This window comes from Pelodiscus sinensis, chromosome 29, assembly GCF_049634645.1.
Source record: "Pelodiscus sinensis isolate JC-2024 chromosome 29, ASM4963464v1, whole genome shotgun sequence".
Taxonomy (NCBI): Eukaryota; Metazoa; Chordata; order Testudines; family Trionychidae; genus Pelodiscus; species Pelodiscus sinensis.
This window is the reverse complement of record NC_134739.1, coordinates 11,077,635-11,104,634: the sequence shown is the minus strand read 5'-3', so window position 1 is coordinate 11,104,634 and position 27,000 is coordinate 11,077,635. Positions and strand designations below refer to the sequence as shown.

General features: G+C 57.7%; 1 protein-coding gene and 1 non-coding gene across 5 annotated transcripts in view; both read right to left on the bottom strand.

Annotated features, from left to right (window-relative positions):
* Positions 1-27,000, bottom strand: part of MED24 (mediator complex subunit 24) — a 38,868-nt gene extending 11,868 nt beyond the window's left edge. For 2 of the 4 annotated variants that reach the window (XM_075911727.1, XM_075911728.1), the window contains exons 1-18: positions 26,850-27,000; positions 24,525-24,663; positions 21,226-21,308; positions 20,027-20,065; positions 17,470-17,543; positions 13,913-14,136; positions 13,179-13,290; positions 12,314-12,464; positions 11,024-11,137; positions 9,690-9,737; positions 7,936-8,018; positions 6,826-6,912; positions 6,165-6,276; positions 5,260-5,402; positions 4,545-4,582; positions 3,789-3,871; positions 721-899; positions 339-438 (exon numbers count right to left, since the gene is read on the bottom strand). In XM_075911727.1, coding sequence (XP_075767842.1) covers positions 339-438; positions 721-899; positions 3,789-3,871; positions 4,545-4,582; positions 5,260-5,402; positions 6,165-6,276; positions 6,826-6,912; positions 7,936-8,018; positions 9,690-9,737; positions 11,024-11,137; positions 12,314-12,464; positions 13,179-13,290; positions 13,913-14,136; positions 17,470-17,543; positions 20,027-20,065; positions 21,226-21,308; positions 24,525-24,654 — 1,800 coding nt within the window. In that variant the 5' untranslated portion in view covers positions 24,655-24,663; positions 26,850-27,000. Of the gene's footprint in view, positions 1-338; positions 439-720; positions 900-3,788; positions 3,872-4,544; positions 4,583-5,259; positions 5,403-6,164; positions 6,277-6,825; positions 6,913-7,935; positions 8,019-9,689; positions 9,738-11,023; positions 11,138-12,313; positions 12,465-13,178; positions 13,291-13,912; positions 14,137-17,469; positions 17,544-18,227; positions 18,404-20,026; positions 20,066-21,225; positions 21,309-24,524; positions 24,664-26,849 lie in introns of those variants that run through there. The other 2 variants (XM_075911729.1, XM_075911730.1) reach the window with 2 other exon arrangements.
* LOC112544847 (small nucleolar RNA SNORD124) lies at positions 4,147-4,254 on the bottom strand. Its single transcript, XR_003088171.1, has one exon. It is a non-coding gene; the product is annotated as a small nucleolar RNA SNORD124 (small nucleolar RNA).

The following is a 27,000-nucleotide window of genomic DNA, read 5'->3' as shown; positions in this document are numbered from 1 at the left end:
GGGATTCCTGTGTCTCAGTGAAACGCTGCCGAAGGGTGCTGGACAGCCGTTCTAGACAGACTTTTACAGGCCTGGTAACCCGGGGTTCTCTGACTCCCACACGTCCCCCCGTCCCCCCGCCGAACCCCTGCGGAGGAGCAGTATCCAGAGCAGGAACCGCGTTCCGCCCCTGGGACCAAGGAGGGGGACGCTGGTACCTGCCCGAGGGGCGACTCTGCTGTGGACATTTGCCAACCTGCCCTCCGGAGACACCCGGCCCAGGGCTGTTTGGGCCTCGGCTCTACCCCGGCCGGGGAGGGTGGATCGAGGGATACGGGGAGGCGCCAGCGCGGCGGTACCTGAATGGACTCGAAGGTCAGCACGCCGTTCTCCCAAGCATTGAGGATCTCCAGGATGGCTGCCGAGATGCTCAGACACGCCTCGTGCCACTTCATCTGCCTGCCGGGAGGGGGGGGGGGGGGGGGGGGGGGAACAAGGGAAACCTGGTGAAGGGCCCCGGAGCCACGTCAACGTTCACTCGCGCCCCTCCCTGCCCCGAGAGGCTAGTCAAGTACCGGCGGCAGCCCGGGGGCTTGCGGGAGAGCACCGCAGCTGGCCCTCCGCCCCGGCAGGGTTCTGCGAGCTGTTCGGGAGGGGCAAAGCCTCCCCCCTTTGGGACCCTAGCTCAGCCCCGGCTGGGTTTCAGGGTCCATGGGTCCCCGCCCACCCGGCGCGACGTACACCAGCTTCATTTCCGAGGAGCTGTTCAGCAGCGCCACCAGCGACTCCACCTTGGTCGAGTCGGGCCGGAAGCAGGGGTGGTCCGGGTTGAGGATCTTGCCCTCCTCCGGCATGCAGGTCTGCATCCAGGTCTCAAAGAACGGCACCTCGCCAGTGGGGCTGGACTCCGAGAGGATCACCTGGAAAGAGACCCCCTTAGAAAACCGGGGCCGGAAAGCAGAGCAGCCCAGCCCACACGCCGCTTGCAGCCGAGGCCACGGCAGCACCGAAGGGCCGATGGGGCTGGTGCTCGGTGGAAAGGCAAAGCCCCGTGGTTCCGGCCAGTTTCAATGCGGAGAGTTATGCTCTGCCCTCCACCTGCCAATCTCCCCTGGGATTCTCCTTCCCTTCCCGCTGCACAGCTCCGCCCCAGAGGTGGCTGCATTCGGAGTGGAAGCAGATCCACCAGCCCCTAGAGATTCTTGAGTGCACAGAGCCCCCGGATCGGTCTAAGGAGCATCCCTCACTTCCCTACATACTAATTACTCCAGGACCCTGGCGACGTTTCGGACAATGCACCTGTGCCCAGGAAATCCCGGCAGCCAAGGACTGTCCTGGGCAGGTTTGCTGGCATGTGGAATTTCCGCAAGGTCCCCCGGTCCAGCGCACAGCAAATCTAAGCCTCTCTACAGACACCAGCACACAGCATGGGGGCGTTAGGAAGCGGGGCCGGGAGAGGAGCCAGGCTCTCTGCCCAGCAGGTTCAGGATAGGAGGGAAGTACCAGACCAGTAGCTGCAAGGGAGCCCTGAGATCATGCCAGGGACTCAGCCAAACCAACTCGCAACTCAGGATTAAACCAAAAGAAACCTGTGGAGGGAGGAGCCATGCCCCACCCGAGTCCTGTTTCACTAGCCCCCCCCTCGCCTTGCCCAGGTATCAGCTCCCTTTAACACTCCCGGCAGGCAGGTCTGGGTGTGCGCGGCAGGGCGAGCCGTCTGCCAAAGGGCTGGGAACAGTTCGGGCGCAGGCTGGGCCTATGGCAGCCCCCCGGGTCGCGGGCAGAAGTCCGCCCCCATAGAGCTGTGTGGCTTTAGGCTCTCCAAAGGGGGAGACAGCTCTAATTCCAGAAGGGGTTTTCCCATTCAGAACACAGGAGGCTGAAGCAGCACTGGATTGTGCCACATGGCTGGTTCCAAGAATTCCTGGATGTGCCCCAAAGTGCATACAGGGATATTACTGGGCACGTTCCGGGCACCTCCCACCTGGGCCCCCTGAGACATCACAGAGAGTAAGCCAGCCCCAAGCCCCCGGGAGAGACATTTTAGATTTGCGTTAAGCCACACCAAAATGCAGCCGTCTCTGGGGTGACACACGGCAGCTGGGCAGCGGAACCCAGCAATGCTGCACAAGTGTTCCGGACGGGAAATAATTAAAGCAGCCAGTTGATGTCATGGGGGGAGTTTAACAGCAGCCTTTTGCTCTTTTCTATCCCTTTCCATCCCTGGATCTCACAATGCCTTGCACACACTAGTGAATTAATCCTCCCTGGGGCAATGCTTCCTCTCATCTTTTCCACCCACGTGCAGAATAAATTTTTGTACGTGCACTGCGGCCCATGGGAATGTGCACCGCCAAGAGAAACACAAAAGCTAGCTGTGGGCGCTCGGCTAATCAGCTGGGCGGCACTGGAATTTCTCCTGAGCGGCCACGCAAGCGCCCAGATTACAGGGAACACTGCCCACCACAATCCTAGGAGGCAGGCAGTAGAGACTGGGAAACTGAGGCAGAGAGGCAGGAAGTGGCTTGTAGCAAAGCTAGGAACAGAACCCTGGAGTCCTGACTACCCCGGCCTAGGCTTTAACCACACGGTCATGCCCCAGAAGGTAGAAACAGGGAGGCAGAATGGGCATCTGCCCAGGATAGAAGGGTTAACTCCCCAAACACAAACGTGCTTCATAGCAGAGAGTTTCCTGTAACCGTTCCTGCAGCTGCCCACTGTTAGACCTGCCTGCTTAGGATAGCCTAGGACAACGCTTACCCAGCAGGCCCTCTGGGCCAAATGGGTGAGACACAGACCGCCCCACACCCCGCCCCGAATCACACAGGAGCCTGGCACAGACAAGTGAAAGAGCTGATGTTTCTTAGCCAGCGTTAGCGCCTTCTTTTCATGAGCCTGGACACATTATCTGTGGTTGCACAGCGCCCCCCGGTGGGCATCTTCATATCCAGATCTCTGCCCGAGTATAAAACCGGAGCCGGGTGCCAGGATTCAGGGATGGGAAGAGACGCTGAGCTTGTTTCGCCAGACCTGAGCCCGACCTGACTCTAGCAAACAAAGCAGGAGCGGGGGGGGGGGGGGGGGGGTATCCCTCTCCCACTCCTGTGATGTTCCAGCGCTACGCCACCTGCCCGCACTTTGTGGGTCTGACGCGTGTGGCAGGGGAGAGGGAACGCGACAGCTGCCGAGGAACCGGGTGGGTTGAGCCCAAGTTGGGAGCATCCCCCTGCAGGACACAGCCCCCCAGAGCTCAGCCTGCAGATGAACCATTCCGCCAGGCCCAACAGCCTCCCCTTGGGGGTGTCCAGCTGGCAGCACCGTGCCTGGATTTTCACAGCGCAGAGCACCTGCCTTTCACTTCAGCTGGGGCCTGGGCTGCCCTAGTCAGGCCCTCGGCTAGCAGCTGGGATCAGCACCCCCAGACAGGCTGGAAGTGAATTCCATGTAGCCGCTGAGACGAGAGCAGAGCGGAGTTCCCACAGCTCCCGGGACTCTTGCTCTTTCCAAACCCAGCCCCGTCTTCCCAGCCGAAAGGAACCCGGTGGAACTGAACGCTCAGAGGTTCCCTGCACTCAGAGGCCTCTGCCGGGTCACGTCTGCAGCGCTCGAACCCGCCACCTCTGGGCCCAGAAACCGGAGCTTCCGCTGGCCAGACGAAAAGGCCCGTCTCCGGTCGCCGCAGTCCCTGCGCGAGCCAGCCACGCACGGGAAGCCGAGAGCCACGCTAGCTTGGCTGCCAACCCGCTCCTCCCGTCTCTTCACTCGGGATCTCCTAGCTAGATGGAGCCCGGCGGACAGGGGCAGCCTACCTCAGAGCCGTAGGTCTGGGCGACGTGGCACAGCATGAGGAAGGAGATGTCAAACAGCAGGGCCCTGACGGAGGCCGCTTTGGCTGTGGGGGAGAAACCAAGCTGTTACCCTCCCGCTGAGACTGCGCTGCCAGGGGGGCAGCTGGGACCAGTCTCTCCCTCCCTCTCTTTTTATCCCCCGAGGAGATTCCCATCCCCAGCTCGTGTCCAATCCAGGCCCCAGTGGGATGCTGCGGAGGGACCCCCGTCGCAGGCTGCCTCCCCGGGCACCCAGAGCTCCCACCAGCAGGGAGACGAACACGCCCAAGAACCTGCATCACCACTACGTGGCCATGGAGCCTGGGAACTAAACCTTCCCTCCGGCCAATGGAAGGTCAGAGCACCTCACGTCTTTAATCACATGCAAATTTATTCAGAATCCTTATCTTGGGTCCTGTGCTCAGACATCATCCCTTCCAAAGAGGGAGAGGCCCTGGCACGGGCAGCAGGCCAGGCTGCCCGAGGAAGGAAGGGGGCTCTCGGTCTCGCCTCCGGCCCGGAGTCCCCTGAACGGTGACTGAGCTGGGATGCGCTACAGGGTAACGTGTGATCCTGCCGGAGCAAATCAACGCCCCCTTGTGCAGCCAAGGGACAGTGCTCCCTGCTGTTACCCTACGGCCTTAACCCTTTCCGGCCAGGCACGGTCTAGGAAAGGGCCCGGGCACCCAGGAGCAAGGGGATCCGCCCTTCAAGCTGCCGCGTCTCTCTCACACTTACAGCCTTCGCCGCTGATGTGCTTGGTAAATTCATTCAGCCTGCAGAGAGGCAGAGAAAGAAGCGATGAAGCATCGGGCCAGCGGGTTCGGTCTGTGGCCGGTGAAACTGAAACCCCAGCACCCGCAGAGCAAGGCGGGCGCCCCCCCAGCCAGCTCCAAGCGTAGGCCCGGCTGCCTCGAATTGCTTAGCACACGCACTCCCACCTCAGCTGGCTCGCTGCGTGAGCGCAACCTCCCAATTCGATCTCATGGTTTTCAGTCCCCCTGGGGCCCGTGAGGGATTTCAGTGGGCGAGCAATGCTGCGGGGCTGTTGGGTTTCAGTCTCCTGGCAGGGGCAGGAGGCTTGGGGGCCTGGGTGGCATGTTTCCAGCACAGAAGGCGAACAAACCCCTGCACCCCAATCCGAGCTCGGTGCACCTGCAGGCCTGCCCAGAGGCTGCTGAAAAGCACGGACTGAAGACACGGCCGGGGACGTCGCTGTACAACTCCCGCTGCCGGGCCAGACAGATGTGCGGCCAAACCCGGCTGCATCGCTGCACCCAGAGCGTGACAGTGCACAAAAGACAGAGCTTGATCCCTCCTCAGACTATCTCCTGGGTGTTTGCAGCCACCTGCTTCCCTCCTTTCGCTCCAAGGCAGGTCGGAGGCACAGCCATGCTGCCCAGCTGCTCCCATCCCCGCGATCACCCTGCCCAGTCTCTCTGCAGCCACTCACTTGATGAACTTCCGAGCAAACGATTTCAGCTTCCCCGTCGCAGCCGCAGCTGCCAGCAGCAGATCCAGGCTCTTCCCTGACAGCATGTGGCCCAAGACACCCAGCAGCCCCTCGGGGGATTTGGAGTGATCCGCATCCATGGTCTGGTGAAAAAGCCCCACGGTTTTATGAAGTATCAGAGGGGGGGTTAGTCTAGAAGGTGCCCTAGGACTCCTCGCCGCTAATGGTTTTATGAGGTGGCTTTAGATCTCAGGGCAGGACCGGAGTCTCTGATTGGCTCTCGATGCCACAGGCAAGTCAGCCACCATCAAAAGCCACGTGGTTCCAATCCGCAGGAGAAAACGAGACTCCCAGCCCCCCCGGAGGAATAAGCCCTTCCAGGCAGCGTCTGGCGGGGGCTGCTCTCCTGGAGTGGCCAGACTTGCTCAGCTCCCACCCGAGAAGAGCTGCAATTACCCACGACCCAGCCCCTGCTGCGGCTCAGCAGGAACCTACGGAACAAAGCGGAGCAGCTGAGTCGGAAGCTGGGATCCTGCTCGCTCCTGGGCCGCACCAATGCAGGGAAAGTCTGCGTGAGCGCTGTGGGGGCGAGCCAGGGAGCGGCTGGGCGCGGGACCAACCGAGGCTCTACCTGCAAGTCCTGAGCCATGCTGCCAATGCTGTTACGGCCACAGTGATTCAGCATCAGGGCTTCCCGAGGCCGTTCAAGGGATGACTCGGCACGGGAACAGCCCCTGGGACTCTCAGCCACCAGGGCAGGATAGGAGAGCAGCCGATGCCCGTGGCGCGGCACAGGGCTGCCAGCCGCCAGCCTCCTGCTGCCAGCACCGCCGTTCCCCCAGGCCGGGGAGAGAACCGGCAACTATGGGATCCCGGGAGCCCGCAGTAAGCCCGGGGGAGCCTACCTTGAGGATGTTGGTGACAGTGGGCTCCGCCCTGAGGATGAGCCCCGGGTTGGGCTGGATGTTGGCATTCTCTGCCGACTTCAGGCGCGGCGCGTGCTCCCTGTCGGCCGTCCTGGGGGGAGGGGGGACCCCATGGAGATGAGGGAATCAGAGAGGAGCCTCCTCTCGCTCTTCCGCTGCTTTCCAAGCAATACCACCCCTGCTGCCTTCTGCAAGCACCCCATCCCCGCCCAGAGGGGCGGGTTCACAGCCCCCGGGAATCCACCCCACCCCACACAGGCAGCCTGCGGCCAGCCACGTCCCAGAAGAGCTGAGCCAAGGATACAGCTCCCTGTGCTGACCAACCCCTCCCCTACCCTCCCGGTCCCACAGCCTGCTCCAGAGACCAGCCAAGGCCAGGTCTGGTCCTGCCTTGGGCAGGGGCTGGACGTGATGACTCCTGAGGTCTCTTCCAGCTCTAGGATTCTATCCAAGCTGGGACACCTGGGATCCTTTAGGCCCCCTCCCCGCTCCAGCTCTTCCTTTGGGGTTTGGCCGGCGGGTCAGACCCACACTGCCCCGGGGACTCCCAATGGACAGACCCTCCGGGCGCCCCGAACCCAGCGACTCCCCGGGGGAAAGGGATGCGCCGGCTGCCAAAGCAGCAGAGCTGGGGACCTACCGCTTGGCCACCAGGTTGGTCATGTTGGCCTCCGAGAGCAGCCCCTGTTTGCTACACTCCTGCAGGAGCAGGCTGGTGCAGTCACAGCTGGAATGGAGGGAGAAGGCGCTCAGAGCACGCGGTGTCCTGCACACGCTCGCTGTGAGATGGAGGAAGCAGCCTGCGGCGGACAGGGCACGGCCTTTGTGCTTCCGACCAAAGAAAGGCGACAGCCCCGTGTACTGGGGGCTCCAGATGCAGGGTTTTGGCCCCATGTACAGGCAGGCGGGGAGTTAACTGGCTCAGCAGGCAAACCCAGAACTCCGGGGTTTTCTCCCTGGCCACGGTACCACCCTGGCATGTCGCCAGGTCTATTAAACGGGGCTGCCAACATCGACCCTCATCCCCGGGGGGCAGGGCAGCTTGTCTGTGGGCAGGGAGCGTGAGTAGCCCGGCGCTCAGCCGTCAGACCCTTGCGGCTGGGAAGGAAACGAGACAGGCGGGGAGAGCACAGCTGTCCTCTCCAGACCAGGGCTGCAGAAAAGTAACCGTGTAAGCGGTAACAATCCTAGCAGTTACACGCACTGCAGGCTGCAGCGAAGCCACCTCCCCGGAGAGGGGAGCCAGCATGTAACCTGCCGTGGAGGGGGGTGGAGGGACTACACAGGTGGCGGGCCTGTGGGGCTGGAGCAGCCCCCGACTGGGGTAGGCAGCTCCTATCGGTTAACTGGAACCCATTAAAAGCGGGGCTTTTACACCCCTGCTCCAACCCGTACGTCAGCCTCGCGAGCAGGCAGCAGGGCACGGCTGCCCAACCACGCCTGGATGGCTAATCGCAGAGCCGGGCCGTGGTAGCCAGGCGCTGGGTGCTCTGCCACGGGGATGAGAAGGAAAACTGGATCCAAGTTTTCTAACAGGTCTGAAACCTGGGACCCGGGCCAGTCTGCACGCTCGAGGCCGCGAGGCACATCCAGCAGGAGGGACAGGCCGGCCGGATGGCAGCTCGGGGGTACCCCATCATTCCCGCCGCAGGGGAGGCCTGTGGCATACAGCAGCCAGGCCTGTCCGCATGCCCAGGCCCTGTCCCTGGGTGCTGCGGGGTCGGGCGCAGACAGGGGAGGGGGGACTCACTTGCACCGCTGATCAGCTTTGTCCAGCAGCGGGGTGAGTTTCAGCAGGAACTCAAAGGCACAATTCACGTCCTCGGTGAAATCCTGCAGCAACACAAGAGGCGAGTGTTCGCTCAGCGCTCGCTTCGCGAGGCCCAAGCGGCGCTTTCAGCTGAGGCACCAAAGCCGCCTCGAAACCCGGGCTTGCGTCTTCCCCATCAGCTGCCTCACCTGGTGCAGCTTCACACGGGCGGGCCAGCGGCAGGCTGGCTGGTCCGCAGGATGGTAGCAAAGGGACGGACTATCCTATCGGGCAGCCAGAGCCTGATACTCGCACACACCAGCTCTCACTGAAGTCACAACACCGTGGGAACAGGACCCTCAGCACCAATGGGAGCGGCAGGCCCGGACCTCCATTCATGCATTACAGCAGGGGTGGGGAACCTACGGCCCGGGGGCCGGATCTGCCCCCCGAGTCTTGGGACTCCCCCCTCCACATTGGGAAGCCGGCATTGGCACTCCAGCCTTGCAGTCCCCTCACCCCCCTCCGCTCCTGCACCCTCCCTTCCACCCACATCCCAAGCCTGCTTCCCAGCCGCCCTCTCCCACACACTGAACTCATTTTTGGCCCCACCCCAGAGCGCAGAGAGACCCACAGAATCTTTCAGCCTGGGCCCCCCTGAGCTCTGATGTGTGAGGGGCTGTGGGAAGGGTCTTTTGTTTGTTCGCTTCTCACTTCTGTGCAGCCCCCGACTGATTTTTCTGGGGTCAGCGGCCCCCCCACCCAAAAAAGATCCCCCACCCCCGTGTTGCAAGGTGGCATGACAAGGGTGAGAGGCTGAGAAGCGGGCGGGGCTGGTGTTTTCTTGTGGAGGTCTCACCCCAGGAAACAAAACCCCGCACAGTAAGAGTAAGAGCGCTGGGGCAAGAACAGATCAGAGCAGCCAGGCAGAGACGAACTCTGACCACGGGCTATAAAACCTCCCCTGCATTGCGACCTAGACCAGCTCTTACGCCGATACCCCTCCTCCCCTCGCACCCCCGAGGCCAGGAGTTGGTCTCCTCCCCTGTGAGCCCCTCGGGGCAGGCGGCCCCCATCTGGCTGAGACTCACACGTGTGCTTAACAGTTACCGACGGGAGCAGCCCCACTGACCAGACCATTCCAGGGGCCCACGCCTCTGAGGGCGCAAGGCGTATATCTGCACAGTGTGTGACACAACACGGTCCCAGACTGGCTGGGGGGAAGGAGGGCCCTGCTAGGGGAGGCGCAACCCAACTCCAGGCAGAGGGGCAGAGTTTCAGAAAGGGCCTAAAATAGAGGGCGGTAGAAGGGTGGCACCCAGGGAGTGGGGGTAGAGTTGCCACCCCTCCAGGATTGGCCTGGGGCGCTCAGCGAATCGGCAGCAATCTCCCGGCGACCACGGGAAGCCAACCTGGAGCTTTTCACTGGGCATTTTAAGAAAGTGACATTGGGGAAAAATCAACGCGAATAGCTTCAGAGTTGGCAACCCTAACGGAGGCGGGGGAAGGGGGATGCAAGGAGTCCCTTGTCCATGCAATGAGTTACAAAGCCTGCGGCCTGCCCGGCTATCCGACCATCCACTGCTTGGGGACGGGACTGTTGGCTGCTCTGAGTGCACAGTGCCCGGCACATGAGGGTGCCCAATCTGTCTGGTCCCTAGGCACCTCCCTGACAAACATGGATCCGGGGGTGTGTGTGAGTGAGAGAGAGAGAGAGAGAATCACACTGAACACCGACAGCCACAGCAACTCACCTTCTCCCCCTGGGGGTATTTCTTGAGCTTAACCAGAACCTGCGGGATCTGCAAGAAACAGCTTTTGAGACATTTGGCTCCAGCCAGAGCGAGCCACGGTGCAGACCTGAGTTCGTGCAGCCCCAGCGATCCAGCCAGTCAACATCGAGGGCCAGCTGTTCCCAAGGAAGGGGGGAGGATGCCCCCCAGTGGACACTGGCGGAATCGCCCGCACATAAAGAACCGTCCCAGTTTCTTCCTAACCCACTTCCTAATCTGAGGGCAGGAGCGTCTGCTCCTTCCCACTGGATCCCGGATTCCCTTCCGGCCAGCCAGTCCCAGCGGGAGGCGACGGAGCAAAACAAAGCTGTCACATGCTGAGCTAGTTCTGGGGATCAGTTACTGTCTGCTCTTTAGAGAAAAGAGAAGATCGCGGACCAGGGCTGGGAGGGGGAATCCAGGCCCATCTGCTGCTGTTTACACTCGGGAGGGGGGAAAGAAGGAAGCTGAACACATAACCCTGCAGCCTGCCAAGGACAAGAGAGGAATGTAAAAAGCAACAGGGACGGGTGCTTAGCACAACACTCCCTTCCCCCCCACCCCGGCTGATCTAAACCAGACAACCCCTTAGCACCCATAAAGCCCTCTTCAAGCACAGCCTTCTTCCTGCAGGGGGCAGCGACCCCCCCACCCTCCGCAGCTGGGGGCACCCAGACGGGCACGGTGTGACGAAGTGAGGGATTTGGGGGACTGCATGCGGGTGAGGGGCACTCTGTCCCTGGTTTCCCAAGCTGAGCAGAGAGGGAGTTTGCTGTTACAGGGGCCAGCACGGAACTGGGGACCCCGGCCAGTGACCTGGGGAATGGTGACCCCAGTGACTCCTGGTGACCGGGAGGCCCAGCCAGCTGTGGCCGGTGGGATAGCGACGGGCTGCGGAGAGAGGAGCCCGTGACCTGACCAGCCGGTTTGGGGGTGGGGGAAGATGAGGGGAGAGGCGGGGAAGAGAGAGGCCCGGGAGGAGCTGCTGGGCACGCAGGAGCCACCGTCTCAGAGGGGGAAGGCGTGAGGCCCAGGGGGAAGCCGTGGAGATCTGACCCATAAGATTGGGGCGCTCGCCCTCAGCTGGATACGGCCAGGCCAATGCCCCGTCCTGGAAGGGCGCAGGCTCTCCATCAAGCCAAGACCAGCGGTGTGAACAAGCCCTGGACAAACGCTTGGTTGCTTGGGGTCACGGGATGCTGCCTGCGGGCTCAGCCTGCGATTCCACTGCAAGAGGGGGAATTGCTCTACCTCGGGCCGGCAGGGCGGCGAGACCTCAGGCTCGTGGCAGGGACGGGGCGCAGGATGGGCGTTACCTTAAGGAAGGTGAAAGCCGTCCACTTCAGCTCCTCCGTGCCCTCGGGGGACTCGATCAGGCCCACAAAGCAGGCTTTCCAGATCTCCAGCACAAAGAGCGGCGAGGGAATGCGCTGCCAATGCAACGGAACAGCTCTCAGGCTCGGAAAGTCCAGCATGTGCCACTCCCCCATCCCCACGGGCTGTCAGCGGGGATCGAACCTGGAGCCTCTTGATCTAAAGGCAGGTGCCTCTGCCACGTGAGCCGGAGGACCAACCCCGTCCCCCAGAGGTGAAAGCAGACTCCGACCCGGACCAGCCACCAGAGCAGGGAAGAGCTCCACCCGGCACTAATGCAGGCCACACGCAACTGGACTAGGGACGTAAAGGGGTAACCGATGACCCGGGAAGCCTCGCCTTACCAGCATGCTTATCTGGGGAACCAGTTAACTGGTGCCCAACAAAAATGATTCGGGGTTTGGAACGGTGCCCATATGAAGAGAGATTAAAAAGACTTGGACTTCTGAGCTTAGAAAAGAGGAGACTAAGGGGGGATAGGATAGAGGTCTATAAAATCACGACTGGTGTGGAGAAAGTGAATAAGGAAAAGTTATTTACGTATTCCCACAGTATAAGAACTAGGGGTCACCGAATGAAATGAATAAGCAACAGGTTTAAAACAAACCAAAGGAAGTTTTTCTTCACTCAGCGCACAGTCAACCTGGGGAACTCCTCGCCAGAGGATGCGGTAAAGGCTAGGATTTTGACAGGGTTCAAAAAAGAGCTAGAGAAATTCATGGAGGTTAGGTCCATCAATGGCCATTAGCCAGGATGGTAGGAACGGTGTCCCAGGCCTCTTTCTCTGGAAGTGGGTGACAGGAGAGGGATCACGTGAGGATTCCCTGTTGTCATCCCTCCCTCTGGGGCATCTGGCCTTGGCCACTGTCGGCAGACGGGATACTGGGCTAAATGGACCTTTGGTCTGACCCAGCGTGGCCGTTCTTACGTTCTTAACCCAGTTCCCACTGTGGTGCAAGGCTGCTCCAGCAGCCCCCCCGCCCGGGGCGTGATGCTGAAGGCCAGTGAACCCTAAACTGGAGCGGGAGGGAGTCGCACGTCCCTGCACTTTGGGGCGAGATCGGAGGCCGGCCTTGTGCAAGCCAGACGTCACGTCGGGAAGGGACCTGACAAGGCCACAGACAGACAGCACCACAGCTGGGACGGGAGCTCCGCGAGGCTGGCTCCCGGCCCCTGCTAGGCCACACTGCCTCAGGACTCGCCCAGGACAGGGAGCAGACAAGCTGCTGTACCTGCATCCGCTTCACCATCATCAGCTGCTCCACAAGAGGGTGGGTCTCCCCCGTGAGGTTCATGGTTCCCTCCAGCAGCACCACGGCGTGCACGGTGGGGAAGCCAGTTTTGTTCAGCTGCTCGGAGTGGGCTGAGAGCATGGTGGGAATGCTGCAAGAGGAGGACAGTGGCAACCGGGCAGGGGGCTCGGGTGATGGTGGGGGAGGCCCGACACCCAGCCAGAGCCGAAGGTAACTGGTTTGAACCTGCCCTACACTGCTGCCACGTCTGGGTCAGCTGAGCCAGTCCTCTGGTTAGCAAGATGAACCCTTGGGCACTGGCCGGGTCTCTGGCGATTAACACCTGGCTCTGGCCACTCCTAGGGCTGGTCCACATGGGGCAGTCAGTCCGGAATAAGGAGGTTAAAGGACTCTGGCTGTCCCAGGACAGCTCCCTGCATGGCCACTCAGAGCAGGGCCTGTGTGGGTGTTATCCCCAAGCAGACAAGGCCGGAAAGCTAAAGAGGGAAGGGCTGCTGGAGAAGGGGGGGCCTTCCAGCCCTTGGGAGGGGTGGTGGCTGCCTGGGGCGATTGAGTCCCATCTACCCTCCGCCCTGCCAGCTCCCACCCGCCCCATCGGGTCCGAGGCCGGGAGAGGGGCAGGGCAGGCTGCACACTGAGGCCAACGGGCACAGGAGATGGCTGGAGGGAGCACCAGGCTCACCCACCTCTTGGGTTTCTTGTGGCCTTCAGCAGAGGAGCAGGGACGCAACCACAGACAGGAGTGGAGCCAACTGGCATCCACAGTGAGTCCCTGGGATGTGCCAATGGGAGCCCCGGGGCCACCCTCGCTGGCCCAGCTCCTAGCCCCAAGCCCACGATCTACCTCTTGATCAGGGAGATGCACTCGTCCGCCTGGCTCCGGAGCTGGGGGTTGCTGAGGTTGCCGAGGTTCTCCCCCAGCTTGAGCAGCGACTGCTCCACGGCGCTCCACGAAGCTGGAAGGAAAGGAGGCGGGGGGAGGGGCGGATTATTTTCAATGCAGGCACCCCAGGGAGCCCATGAGACTCCAGGCAGGTCGGCACTGCTGAGAGGGCCAGACGGGGCTGGGATTTGCCTAGGAGCGCCGGGGAGTAGGCAGCCAAATGCTGTCCAGCCGCAATGGGAATCAGGTGCCAGACGCCCACAGGTGCCCGTGGAAATCCCAGCAGAGATCTGCCCTGCCCCCAGCTGCAGCTTGGCTTTGCACAGCACCCTCCCCAGGCAGGGCAACAGAGCGCGTCTGCAGCAGTCTTCGCACCACGGCCACTCCGCCTCCGGGGGCCACGGGGCAGGCTGCATGGGTCCCACGCCAGAGGCCGCAGCGGGTGCCCGGCTGTTTGAACTGCAGGGACAGAGAAAGCCCTGGCGGGGGATGGCAGGGTGCGGCCAAGCGGGATAAGGAGAGGAGGAGGCAAAGACGTGCCCCCCTGCCCCGATGACAGAAAGGATGGTGGTGACAGCAAACAGGGAGGAAATTCGGGAGCTCAGGCTTGGCCAGGGCAGAGCCGCCAGCCAGACAAGCCGAGGGGATGGGGTGGGAGGGACGCAGCCCCCCCGGCGAGGGGCCCAGCGACGTACACGTCTCCTCCAGCTTGCCGATGTGAATCAGGGCCCGGTTTTTCGTGCTGCCCACCACCTTCTCCAGCCGCTCCAGGCACATCTTCAGCTGGCTCTCCGCCACCGCCTGGTCCAGCAGCTCTTTGACCTTCTCCACGTAGAAGGCCGCACAGCGCAGCATCCAGTTGAGGGCGCTCATCAGGGCCCGGCACAGGCCAATGCACTCCTCCGCTTTGCCATGGCAGCTGCGCGAGGGCAGAAGAAAATCGGAGGGTTGACTGTCTCCTTGGGGGACCTTCCCCCTTGTTCCAGGCTCCCCCACCCCGGCAGCACCCAAACACCTAGCAACCCAGTTAGGTCCAATTAACTACAGAGCTGTGGGAAAAAACCCAACCTGGGCAACATATTTACGCAGATGTACCCGCCCCCGGGTAGACCCCGGTAGGCCAATGGACAAATTCATCCATCAGCCTAGCTACCGCCTCTCAGAGAGGTGAATTTATTACAGTGAGGGAGGAAGGCCCCCCCCATACCCTCGGAAGTGTCTGCACAGCCGTGCTGCTGCTGCGTCTCCAGTGTACACGCCCCGAGGGAGATGCACACGGTCACACCCGGGAACAGGGGGGACTGAACGCAAGCGTCTCAAGTCTCAGCCCCACACTTTTAGCACGGTGGCTGAATTTCACCCACCCAGCGACTGTTCCCCCCACCCTCAACTCGCACAAAGCGCTTTGCCCTGCTTACAACCGCCAGGGCGGCTGAAATCCCCCACCAGCACAGTTTCTTCCTGGCCTCGCGAGTCTTCTCATTAAAGGGATACTTTCCTAAGCCCCAATTGAATTGTCTGGCCCACAGTAATCAGCACTGATCGATGCGCTACGGGTAGACGTTCTTGCATCACTTGGTGCCAGAGGTTTGGCGCTAATTAAATGGAGGATCAAATTAAGAGGGATTGGACGAAGCGGACAGCTTCGTATTTGGCCAGTGGAAGTTTCTTGTCAACAGTTGGTGACAAATGAATATTAATTGTTGCAATTCAGCTTCATGAAACGTAAGAGCCGCTATTTCCTCCTTCCTATCCCGTCCATTCCCTCCCCTCCCCAGCTCCTCCTCACCGCCTGCTGCTGCCCATGTGCGGCATTGCACGTGGGTGGGGAGGACGCCTGGGCGTGACGTGACGTCACGGCCCGGGATTTTAAAAGTCTTCGGAGGCACGTGGCGGGGCCATGCTGGCTCCGGCGGCCTCCGGCCCCGCAATGTGGAAGGCAGAAGGTAGGGAACAGGCATGGGCGGAGGCGGCAGCGGCGGGCTTGCGCGGAGGGGGAGGAGTGGAAGGAGAAGGGGCTTGGGAGGGGAAGGCACCAAGGGACTGGGTGCAGGAGAGAGAGACAAATGCCAGGGGGCCAAGTGCAGACAATGAGGGAAAAGGCAGGAGGGGCGGTGTCAGTGGGAGGGGGGACAGGGTGATGCTGGGAGAGGAGAGGAGAGGGGAAGGGCATTGGGGGCTGGAGGAGGAGGTGCTGGGAGAAGGCTTGACAGAAGGGGTGGGCATGAGAGAGGTGGGGATGGAGCAGGTCATGTGTGAGGGCACAGAGGGGCAGGAGGGGATGGGGCAGAGTGCTGAGGGGCGGGTATCAGGGAAAGAGAGGGCAAAGGGGGCGGGGCAGTAAGGGAAGGGGGAAGCACCAGGAAGGTGCAGGGCTAAGGGAAGGTGCAGGTGCCAGGGGATTCCGGGGTGAGGAGGAGGGGAGAGCTGGCCACCGGAAGCAGCACTGGACGGGGGAATCGGGGCAAGCTGGGGAGATTGGGGGGCCAGTGGAAGCAGGGCTGCTGGGGGGTGCGAGGTTGGGAGCAGGGAGCTGGCCGGGGAAGATGGGGGGGTGGGAGAAGGAGAAGAAGCGGCCGCTGGAAGGAGGGCTGGATGTGGGCAGCGGGGCTGGCCAAGGGAGATTGGGAGAAGCGGGAGGGACCTGGCTGCCCGGGAGGGGGTTGGGGGAAGTGGGGTTGGCCAGAGGCACAGCGGGGGGAAGCAGGGGGGAGGAATGAATCGGCCTGCGGGGAGTGGGACTGACCCGGCCATATGTAGATCTTAGGACGCTGTTCCCCCTGTTCCCACCTCCCCCCCCGCAAAGCAGGAGTTAGTCCGGCCCGGGGACTCTATTGTCCCCCCCCACACACCCCTCGAGTAGTAGCGAACGGTCTGGCTGACAGACACACTCATGCAGCCTGAGCACATTTACCAGCCAGGCAGTTCGAAACTACAAACTGATACAACTAATAATAATACAACTCACCTAATGAGAAAATACCAGACGTGTTCTATGGTATTTTCTCAGTTTGTTTTTTACGTGTTTAGTTTTGGGCTGCAAAAAGCAGTATTGGAAAAAAAAGGTTCCAACTAAAGTGAAAAGTTTGGGAAACCCTGGTCTAACCAGCTTTGTCTGTCTTACAGCCCATTTATCCAATCCAGATTCCTTAACTCGCTGGCAAGAATATTGTCCGTGACCAAGTCAAAAGCTTTGCTAAAGTTGGCACTGGGAGTTTGGGGAGGACCAGAAACAACGTATTTGAATATTCATCATTTGATTAATGAATATGCAAATGAACATTACCGGTCCTCCAAAAGTACGTGAATGGATTTACTGGTCCCCGTGTCAAAAAGTTTGGGAACCCCTGCTTTAGGGTAAACGACGAGCTTTCTGGGTTTTTGAAAAACAGTTTAAAGCCCCCAACCGTTGACAGACCATCAGCACCTCATGCGCTCTTGGGACGCACCTCAGCAAGCGCCTCGTACCAAGGCATACGTTCCGGGTCGCATGCCCAGCCGGCTCTGCTCAGAACCAGAAGGGGTGCGGTGCGGTGCGCTGGCGGCATTGGGTGCACACAGCCCGGGGCTGGAGCAGAAGGTGCTGCAGCTGAGGACTGAAAGGCACACGCAGGGATCTTATCCCTCAGGTTTCACAGCTTACGCCTACCTTTGGCCACTGGGGGTCAGGAAGAAATCTGTTCCTGGGGCAGGTAACCCTGTCTCTGCCACACACAGGAGTTTGCACCTGCCTAGAAAGCGGGCACTGGCCACGGTCAGCAACAGGATAGTGGCCCAGGTGGGCTACTGGTTCGAGCCATTCTGGCAGTTCCTAGGCTCTGGGTGTGCAATGCAGCTGGGCGGGTGTCCAGGAGGGCAACGGCTCAGGGTGCCCAGAGAAGGAGGGACCGGCCTAGCCCCTACATCAGCGGTTCCCAAACGTTCGCTCGGCATGACCAGACAGCAGGACGATGCCATTTTCAAGAGCAAAATGGCATCCGCCACGCAGCATGACCTCAGCCACTTTGGCCACGCGAGGTCGAACTGTGAGGAGTAACACGGCACTAGGGATCACTGCCACCCCACCAGCTGATGGCATCGCTCCTTCTGGGGGGGCGACCCAGAGTTGGGGAACCTACTGCATACCCACTGTGCCTGGCTCGTCAGTATTATCGACTTTTGCCTCTCAAGGGCATTAGGGCAACTCCACCAACAGCATCGTCACCCAACCCTTCCGAAGTGGGCACATTGCCACAGAACAGCAGCGCCGTACCTGAGCCGATCACAAAACATATCCATGATCTCCAGCAGGGACTGGACACAGAGATCTCGGGAGAAGTCATCGAACTACAACACAGGAACACAAGGGGTTGTTACAAACGGACACAATAAATACAGACTTCAGGTATTAAAACAAAACCTTACATGACAGGATGCGTCCCTCTCTAGGATAGAATCATAGAATACTAGGACTAGAAGGGACCTTGAGAGGTCGAGTCCAGCCCCCTGCCCTCATGGCAGGACCAAATACTGTCTAGACCATCCCTGATAGACATTTATCTAACCTACTCTTAAATATCTCCAGAGAGGGGGATTCCACAACCCCCCCTAGGCAATTTATTCCAGTGTTTGACCATCCTGACAGTTAGGAATTTTTTCCTAATGTCCAACCTAAACCTCCCTTGCTGCAGTTTAAGCCCCTTGCTTCTTGTTCTATCCTCAGAGGCCAAGATGAACAAGTTTTCTCCCTCCTCCTTATGACACCCTTTTAGATACCTGAAAACTGCTGCTATATCCCACCTCAGTCTTCTCTTTTCTAAACTAAACAAACCCAGTTCTTTCAGCCTTCCTTCATAGGTCATGTTCTCTAGACCTTTCATCATTCTTGTTGCTCTTCTCTGGACCCTCTCCAATTTCTCCACATCCTTCTTGAAATGCGATGCCCAGAACTGGACACAATACTCCAACTGAGGCCTAACTAGTGCCGCATAGAGCAGAAGAATGACTTCTCGTGTTTTGCTCACAACACACCTGTTAATGCATCCCAGAATCATGTTTGCTTTTGTGCAACAGCATCACACCGCTGACTCATATTCAGATAGGACACGGCTCCCCAGCCAAGCACGGTTATAGGCAGCTAGGTCAACAGCTCTGCAGAAACGAAGGCTGCATTGGCAGGAACGTTGTAGGCAAGACACAAGAAGTAATCTTGCCATTTGGCTCAGCAACTAGGGAGACCGTTCTGGGCACCACACTTCAAGAAAGATGTGGACAAATTGGAGGCGGTCCAGAGGAGAGCGACCAAAAATGATGAAAGGTCTAGAAAACATGACCTATGACGAAATATTGAAAAAAACGGGTTTGTTTAGTCTGGAGAAGCAATGACTGATGGGGGTGGAAATGGTAATAGTTTTCAAGTACATAAAAGGCTGCTATAAAGAGGCGGGTGATAAATTGTTCTTCTTATCCATTGAGGACAGGACAAGACGTACCAGGCTTAAATTACAGCCAGGGAGGTTTAGGTTGGACATTAGGAAAAACTTCCTGTCAGGGTGCTAAGCACAGGAATAAATTGCCTCGGGAGACTGTGGGATAGTTGTCCGTGGAGATTTTTCCGTTACACAAACACGCATCAAGGATGGACGAGATAATACTTCGTCCTGCCTCAGCAGAGGGGCCGGGGCTAGATGAGTCACTGAGATCTTTAGTCCCATATTTCTGTGATTCTAGGTCAATGCATCTCAGCTAGTGGTCATGACCTGCTGGGAAAGGCTCATGAAAGGCTCTCAGGGGTCGGAAGTTGGATTACATCCTAAAGCAAAGAAAATCTCGCTCTCCTACTGCCCCCACGCTCTTACTTCTCAAGCGATCTGGGTTCACACGATCACCACAGACCTTTTCCTCCTTTATTTCTATCATAAACGTAAGGAAGTGTGAAAAATATCGGGCTGAGAACGAGAGCTCCCCACTTCAAAGGCCGAGGAACTCACTCATGCTGGCAGTCACTAGCAATCATTCATATGAACCACTCTGTACCCACAGCACACTTGTCTGGGGGCGCATTTCCCCGACGCTAAACGACAACGTCTCCTTTGGCAGATTTTCTGCATCATTCATTGCCCAGAAAGAACGGCCATGAGGGATCAGACCAGGGGTCCATCCAGCCCACAACCCTGTCTTCCGACAGTGGCCAATGCCAGGGGCTTTAGAGGGAACACAAAGAACAGGGAACTATTGAGTAATCTACCCCTTTTAATCCGCTCCCACCTTCCAGAAGTCAGAGGTTGCATCCCTGGCCACCCTAGCTAGTAGCTATCGATGGACCTCCCCTCCGCTAAGAATTGTTGGGTTCTGAGCACTCCCTAAACTCATCTCTTGGGACATTTAATGCCTGTTACACAGGCTAAGATGTTCACGCTGCTTCAGCCAAAGAGAAAAAGGCCTCCGTTCCCAGCTACGACTCTGCATTCATTGCCTGCGTTGTTGGCATTAAGTATGAGCCCCCGGATTTCCCCATCATGGCTGGGATTGTTGGCTGCGGTGAAATGGATGTGTCAGCCGGGGGCCTGTTAACTAGATGCCTAGCGAGGAACGGCGCACAGTTTCCCAAAGGAAAAGCAGAGGGATCGCTTTCCATTGATGGGGAACACTCTGTTCCACCGAGCAGGGACACGGAAGCGTCATCTCTCTGGTTTGTGCCACCTCATCGCTGCTGACTCAGCAAAGGATGTCATTTTTCCGCTTGACCTATATCTGGCAGGAGTGAGTGGGACCGAAATAGATACACCGATTGCCGGTAAAAATGAAAGACAGCGTCCAGCAGGGTCTACCTTACTGATGGCCGTCAGGACCGTGGAGTAAGACACCATCTAGGAACAAAGGAGAAAAAAGAAACAGAGCAAGAAAGTTACTAGGTAACATTTGAAAATGCAATTTGGGTTGCCAAGGAACAATGAGGTCATTTTACGGCTGTGCTACTTGTCTCTTAAAAAGGGGCTCAGGCACTGACCCAGCACAAATGTAAACAGACGTTTTCGGGCGAGCGCTGATTTGCTTCACACAAAGTTCACATGAAACAACAATTTTAAACAACAAGCCAAGGAAAGCAGGAGCGTCTAGCAGCTGAGGACTTGTCTAACGGACAAGGGATCCCTACGGCCCCCGGTAGGCGCAGGTCACCAGCAGATCGCTTCGGCACGTACTGATCCAAGGGATATTCTGCCTGGCGGAGGGGAAAAGCGCGATCGAGTGGTCAGAGTACAAGGGATGTTAAATGTAGATTCACTAATCGAATAGTCGATGGGATTAGGGCGCCTCTGCCTTTGAACTGCGGCAAGAGCCCTGCCGGCGCCTGCACATTTGAAATGTACAAGCGTCCCAGTGGAGTCCCCCACTGGCCCAGCCCTCCCTGCCGGCTTCTGCTTTTGAAATGTACAAGAATTCCACTGGGGCTCGTGTACATTTCAAAAGCAGAATGGCAGAAGCAGCAGCGCAAGTGGAGACTGCTTCAGTCCTAGCTCGCATTGTTTCCTGCCCTGTCTCTACCTCCCCTGACCCCATGGAGACGGTGATGGGGGGGAACCAGCTTTTAAGCTGGCTCCGCCTCCCTCCATTGCTGCCTCTCTCTGATAGAGGCAGCAAGGTGGGAGGGGGGTGGGAAGCGACTTGTTGCATCATTACTCGAAGCGACAAGGAGTCCTGTGGCACCTTATAGGCTAGCAGATGTATTGGAGCATAAGCTTTCGTGGGCAAAGACCTGCTTTGTCAGATGAATTAGTCGACTGTCCAATAAGCTTCTGCTTATCAGATTGTCGACTAGTCTCTTACACCCCTACAGAGTATGGATTGGGAGACAGCAAACCCTGAATTCTACCTCTGGCTCTCACGTGGACGCCCTCTGTGGCTCTACACGGGCCACTTAACCTCTGAGCCTTGGCTTTCCGGGAATAGCAAGTCCTCTAACTCGGGGCTGGGAAGCTTACTGCATCCGCGTCTGTCGCGCAAGAGAAGTGCTACAGAGGCTGGTTACCTGGGAACTGATGGCGTATTTCAGGTAGGACAAGATCAGTGGGTTGGGTGATGGGCCAATCATGGCCTGGTCCAGAAGAGCTTCTGCAATCCCAACAAGAAAGGTTTGGGGTCAGCTAACACACGCCCAAGCGGGAAGGGGGCAAAGACAATACAGCGGACTGCAAAGATTGAGCAGAAAGTCTTTCAAACTAGACACACCCTACACTCCCCATGCCCAGGAGCAGAGGGCAATATACAATGTAGGAAGCGGAAAGTATCCCGCCGTTAACTCAGCCCCACTGCCTGAGAGCTGCTGTTCTTAATGCCCTCCAACGTCCTGGGGCCCTGCGATCTGGGGGAGACCCTCCCCTCCCACGCACCCCTGGGATGCTGCCGCAGCGGGGTGGCTTTTGCCATTGGTTCCTGAGTTCTCCCGGCCCGGCCAACCGCCCCTCTGCTGAGAACGCCCCTGCACTTTTGGCGGCTGCTGCTGCTTCTCCTGGTAATCTGCCAGCACCTGGGTTTGGCAGCTCACGGGTGCAGAGCGCGTCCTATCTGTTCAGTCAAGCTTTTAATTGACCATTTGAACTGCTGCAGCAGCGCACGGAGCCTGTCTCACAAAGACAGACCCACATTTTGCAGCCTCTCTTTTAATGAGTTGAGGCACCCGGATGCTGGAGGTAGAAGGTGCCATTTGGGAATCTACATAAATGCAACCCTCTCTTTCTTGGAGGGCAGCCGTTCAAACATAAGCACCAGTCTGAATCCCGAGACAACGGTCGTTCACAAGCAGCCAAAAATTCGGATTTGGTGCAAGATGCATCCTAGAACGTGCTCAGCAATTACAGACAGCAGGAAGCAGAATGCAGCTTTCTGTTCACCAGAGAGAACTACGGCAACTGTTCCCCTTCTGCTCATCCTGTAACGAGGGAGCAGGACAGCCCCAACGGGACACGACGATCCAGCGTGTATGTATCACTGCACGAGTCACCCGGCATCGCTTCATAGGGATGCTGAATTGCGTTTAACTAATCGAGGGAATTTTCCATCAACTACTCAATTAGTCGATAAGGGGGGAAAGTGCAGAGACTCAGCGGGGTTGGTTCTCGGCCCTGGGAGCTAACCCCAATGCAGCTCTGCCTTTTAAATGTATTAAGAGCCTCCAGGATGGTTCATTCCCGGCTCACGCCCGGTCCCCCTGCTATGCCCTCTGCCTCCCCTACCCCCCATGGTGAAGTGCTGGGGGGAACTGGCTTTTAAGCCAGCTCCCCCAACACCAGCTCCCCTCCTGCCCCCACTGCTGCCTCTCTCTGACAGAGGTAAGCCTCTCCTGCTCGGCCCCCTCCCCCCAAAGCCGAAGCCCCGCCCTACACCCCAAAGCTCTCGTCCTCAGCCCAGCCCTGGAGCCCACACTCCAGTCAAATTCTGTTGAGTCAACTGGGTCATGAGAAAAAAGTTTGAAACCCGCTGTAGTAGATTATGGCTCTGCCAGGACTGGGGTTGTTCTGGCAACCTGCTGCCAGATTTTTTCCTTCGGGTCTTTGGATTTAAAAGCATCTGAACATTAAAAAGGACCATTCTAGAACTACTGCAAGGCAGGGTTGAAGGAAATCACCTCAGCCAGAAAAACAAGGATGATCAGAGCTATTCCAAATGACAAACCAGCCCTCCCTGGACTCCAAAACCTGGCCATTATTTATATTACAGTAGCAATTGAGACCAAAGGCTCATTCTACAGACACATTGTAAGAGACAGTCTTTACCCTGCATAGACAAGAGAGGTAATGGGTGAAGGGAAAAACAGACCCAGAGGGAGGGGAACACACTTGTCAAAGGCTGCACAGCAGTGACAGAACTGGGGCTGGAACCAGTCTCCAGAGTCAGCCTAGTGCCTTTCCACTGCCTCTTATCCTGCAGCTTTGGAATCCCGTCCCCCTGCCGTCCGCTGCCTTCAGATCTGCCTCTTTCACAATGGCAGATCACTGAGTCACCTGTGCACCGTGTCTGCAGAGAACCTGAGAGACTCTGTTAGGATGGATCTGAGCTAAAAGTTTCAAACCCAGGTGCCTAAAGTTAAGCTCCCACATGCAGAGATAGGCAATTAAATGGAAGTGCCCTGAATTTCAATATTCTGAACATCTGCAAGTTCTGTTGCTGCAATGGAGCTGAGATTAGAGGAAGGGGAAGTGGAAGGGCAGACCAGGCCATTTGGATTTTAGGTGCCTAAATCTGGGCATAGGAATTAGGGATGTAAAATCCAAAATAAGTGTCTGGTAAATTCTGTAAACCCTATACTAATGCACTAATTAAGAACTTTGGAAAAGAACAGAAATGGGATCTCGCAAGCAAAACAGAGAATTTTTCATTCCTCACCGAACAGAAAACAGACCCAGATGAATAGAACTGCATGCAGAAAAGATAGGAGTTTAGGTTACGGCATAATCTAGAATAATTAGGACATCCAGTCCAGTTCTTCATGTTGGTTTGAATGGGGGCTATTTCCCTTGAAAATCTCTCCTTTACATCAACTCTACAACAAGTGATTTGCATTGGCTTACACAGGGCTTTCGAACACACACTTGCCACTCAGGAAAAACCAGCAACACCTTACCATAATTGGCAGAAAAGCCTGGCAATTTCTTCTACCTACATATACTCAAGCAGGTAACAACTTTTAGCAGGATTTGTGTCAATTTCCCTTCTAGAACTGGGGTGAGAAAAATGAATTCTAATGACATGTGGGTTGGAGGATGCTTTCAGTTTATTAAGAAATAATATTACCCTAACATGTACAACAACAGAAATACTTAGTTCTTACACAGCACTTTTTAGCCACAGATCGTTAAGTTCTTTAAAGGGAAGCGCAGGATCATTTCCCCCATTGTACAGATAGAGAAACTGAGGCACAAAAAGATGCTCACGGTCTCCAAGCAAACCAGCAGCCCAGCTTGGAAGAGAATCCAGGTCTCTTTAGTCCCAATTTATAGCTCTAGCCGCCAAAGTATTCTGCATCTCTCGGTGTCAGTAATAGCCGAGCAAGTTGTTGCAGCCAACAATCATGCTATATACTCCACTCTTCCCAAGATTTACACGCTTGGCTTTAAGCACGAGTCGTCCCTGTGAAGGGCTCCACATGTACACAAGTCTTTGGACCTTCCATTTCTATTTGGGAGTTTTTCAGCCCAGACATAGAAATGCAGGTAAACATAATACAACTGCTGCAGTTTGCTTATCTGGGTGATATGTGTGTCTCGCTTTGTACCACGCACATAACACAGACACGTGCACGCAAACAGTCAAACAAAACCAAATCCTGACCTGCCAAATTAAGTATGTCCCACGTGGCTCCTTTAGGGAAGAATTTCTTCATGTTTATGGCCCACTGGTAATCACTCCACCGTTCTCTCCAGGCCTGGAGAATGGCCTGTTTTAGATTGACAACCTTCATCTTTCTGTTCTGAAAGGCAGAGAGAAGATACAGCAGCTTGTTCATAACAGCATTTCTCACCCACTCCCCTCTCACCCAAACACTTCTCCTGGGGCACTGTCAATCAAGCACACCTTTTATTTCTATAACAAAGGATTCACTCTTAGCAGAAGGCAGTGCAACCTGGTTTATGCAAGAGGCTGGGAGCCAGGACTCGGCAGCTCGGAGACCATTATAAGTAGGGCCCTACCAAATCCACGGTCCATTTTGGTCAATTTCAGGGTCACAGGATTTTTTAAATAGCAGATTTCATTATTTCAGCTATTTGAATCTGAAATGTCAGTGTTGCGATTGCAGGGGTCCCCTGATGTGAAAAGGAGTTTTGGGGGTGAGAGGACACCAAATTATTGGGGGAGTTGTGGTACTGCTACCTTGTTCTGGACTGCTGCTGGCAGTGATGCTGCCTTCGAGGTGGGCAGCTGGGGAGTTGGATGAAAGCTGCCAAAAGCAGCAGCACAGAAGTAAGGGCAGCATGGTACCGTATTGCTACCATTTCTTCTGGCTGCTACCAGGGTGCTGCCATCAAAACTGGTCATCTGGACAACAGCCGCCACTCTCCAGCTACCCAGCTCCTCTGAAGGCAGTGCAGAAGTAAGGGTGGCAATGCCATGACACCCCTAAAATAACCTTATGACCCCCCCCCCTTGCAACTTCTTTTTGGGTCAGGACCTTCAGTTTGAGAAATACTGATCTCCTTTGTGAAATCTGTACAGTAGAGGATAAACGCACACAAAATACCAGATTTCATGGTCAGAGACACATTTTCCATGGCCATGAATTTGGTAGGGGCCTAATTATAAGGAAGAGACAGTAGCCCACTGATCAGCTCATGGGAGTATTGGGCGCAGGGGGTCATAAGTTCTAATCACATCAGGATGAATAGAGCATAGGGTGTGGGTGGAGTGGGGGGGGGGGGAGAATCCTGGGTTCCCTTCCTGCTCCCAGATCTGGGAAACAAGTGAGGTCTAACATTTAGAGCAGAAGGGTAGGGAGCCAGGGCTCTTGGACTTCCCAGCCGTGGGAAGGGGCAGGCTCCTGTGGCTAGAGGAGAAGGTGTGAAACCCCATCACCCTGCTTCCCCATCTGCCCCAGTGGGGCAGTCCCAGGGGGCACAGAGATGTGCATGTGTGAGCCCTATCACCTACCAGCACCCCTTTAACTTGCTTGAGGGAGGGAGGGGCACATCTACATGTGGGGGCGTTGCTCCCGCCCCCCAACACATACACCCGGGTGCTGCCCCTGCCCCCACACGCATGCACCCGGGGCACTTCCCCATGCCCCCCACATACATACACCCTGGGGGTGCTCCCCACAACCCCCCCCCACATATACACCCAGGAGCACTCCCCCCACATACATACACCCCAGGGGTGCTCCCAACAGCCCCCCCCACATATACACCCAGGAGCACTCCCCCCCACATACATACATTCTGGGGGTGCTTCCCACAGCCCCCCCCATATACACCCAGGAGCACTCCCCCCCACATACATACACCCCAGGGGTGCTCCCCACAACCCCCCCACATATACCCCCAGGAGCACTCCCCCCCACATACATACACCCCAGGGGTGCTCCCCACAGCCCCCCCCCACATATACACCCAGGAGCACTCCCCCCCACATACATACACCCCAGGGGTGCTTCCCACAGCCCCCCCCACATATACACCCAGGAGCACTCCCCCCCACATACATACACCCCAGGGGTGCTCCCCACAGCCCCCCCCACATATACCCCCAGGAGCACTCCCCCCCACATACATACACCCCAGGGGTGCTCCCCACAGCCCCCCCCACATATACACCCAGGAGCACTCCCCCCCACATACCTACATTCTGGGGGTGCTTCCCACAGCCCCCCCACATATACCCCCAGGAGCACTCCCCCCCACATACATACACCCCAGGGGTGCTCCCCACAGCCCCCCCCACATATGCCCCCAGGAGCACTCCCCCCCACATACATACACCCCAGGGGTGCTTCCCACAGCCCCCCCCACATATACACCCAGGAGCACTCCCCCCACATACATACACCCCGGGGGTGCTCCCCACAGCCCCCCCATATACACCCAGGAGCACCCCCCCACATACACACACCCCGAGGGGGGCGCTCCCCCCCTCCCCACATACAGACAGGGGCCGCCCCCTCACCTTTCAGGCCTCACAAACAGCGCCTCCTTCGCGCCCTGGGCTCCGCCATCTTGGCACCCACCAACACGCCCTCCACTGATTGGCTGGACGCGCGCCGCGCGCCGCGGAGGCTGCTGGGAGCGGTAGTTTTCTGAGGCTGGCGGCCCAGGAG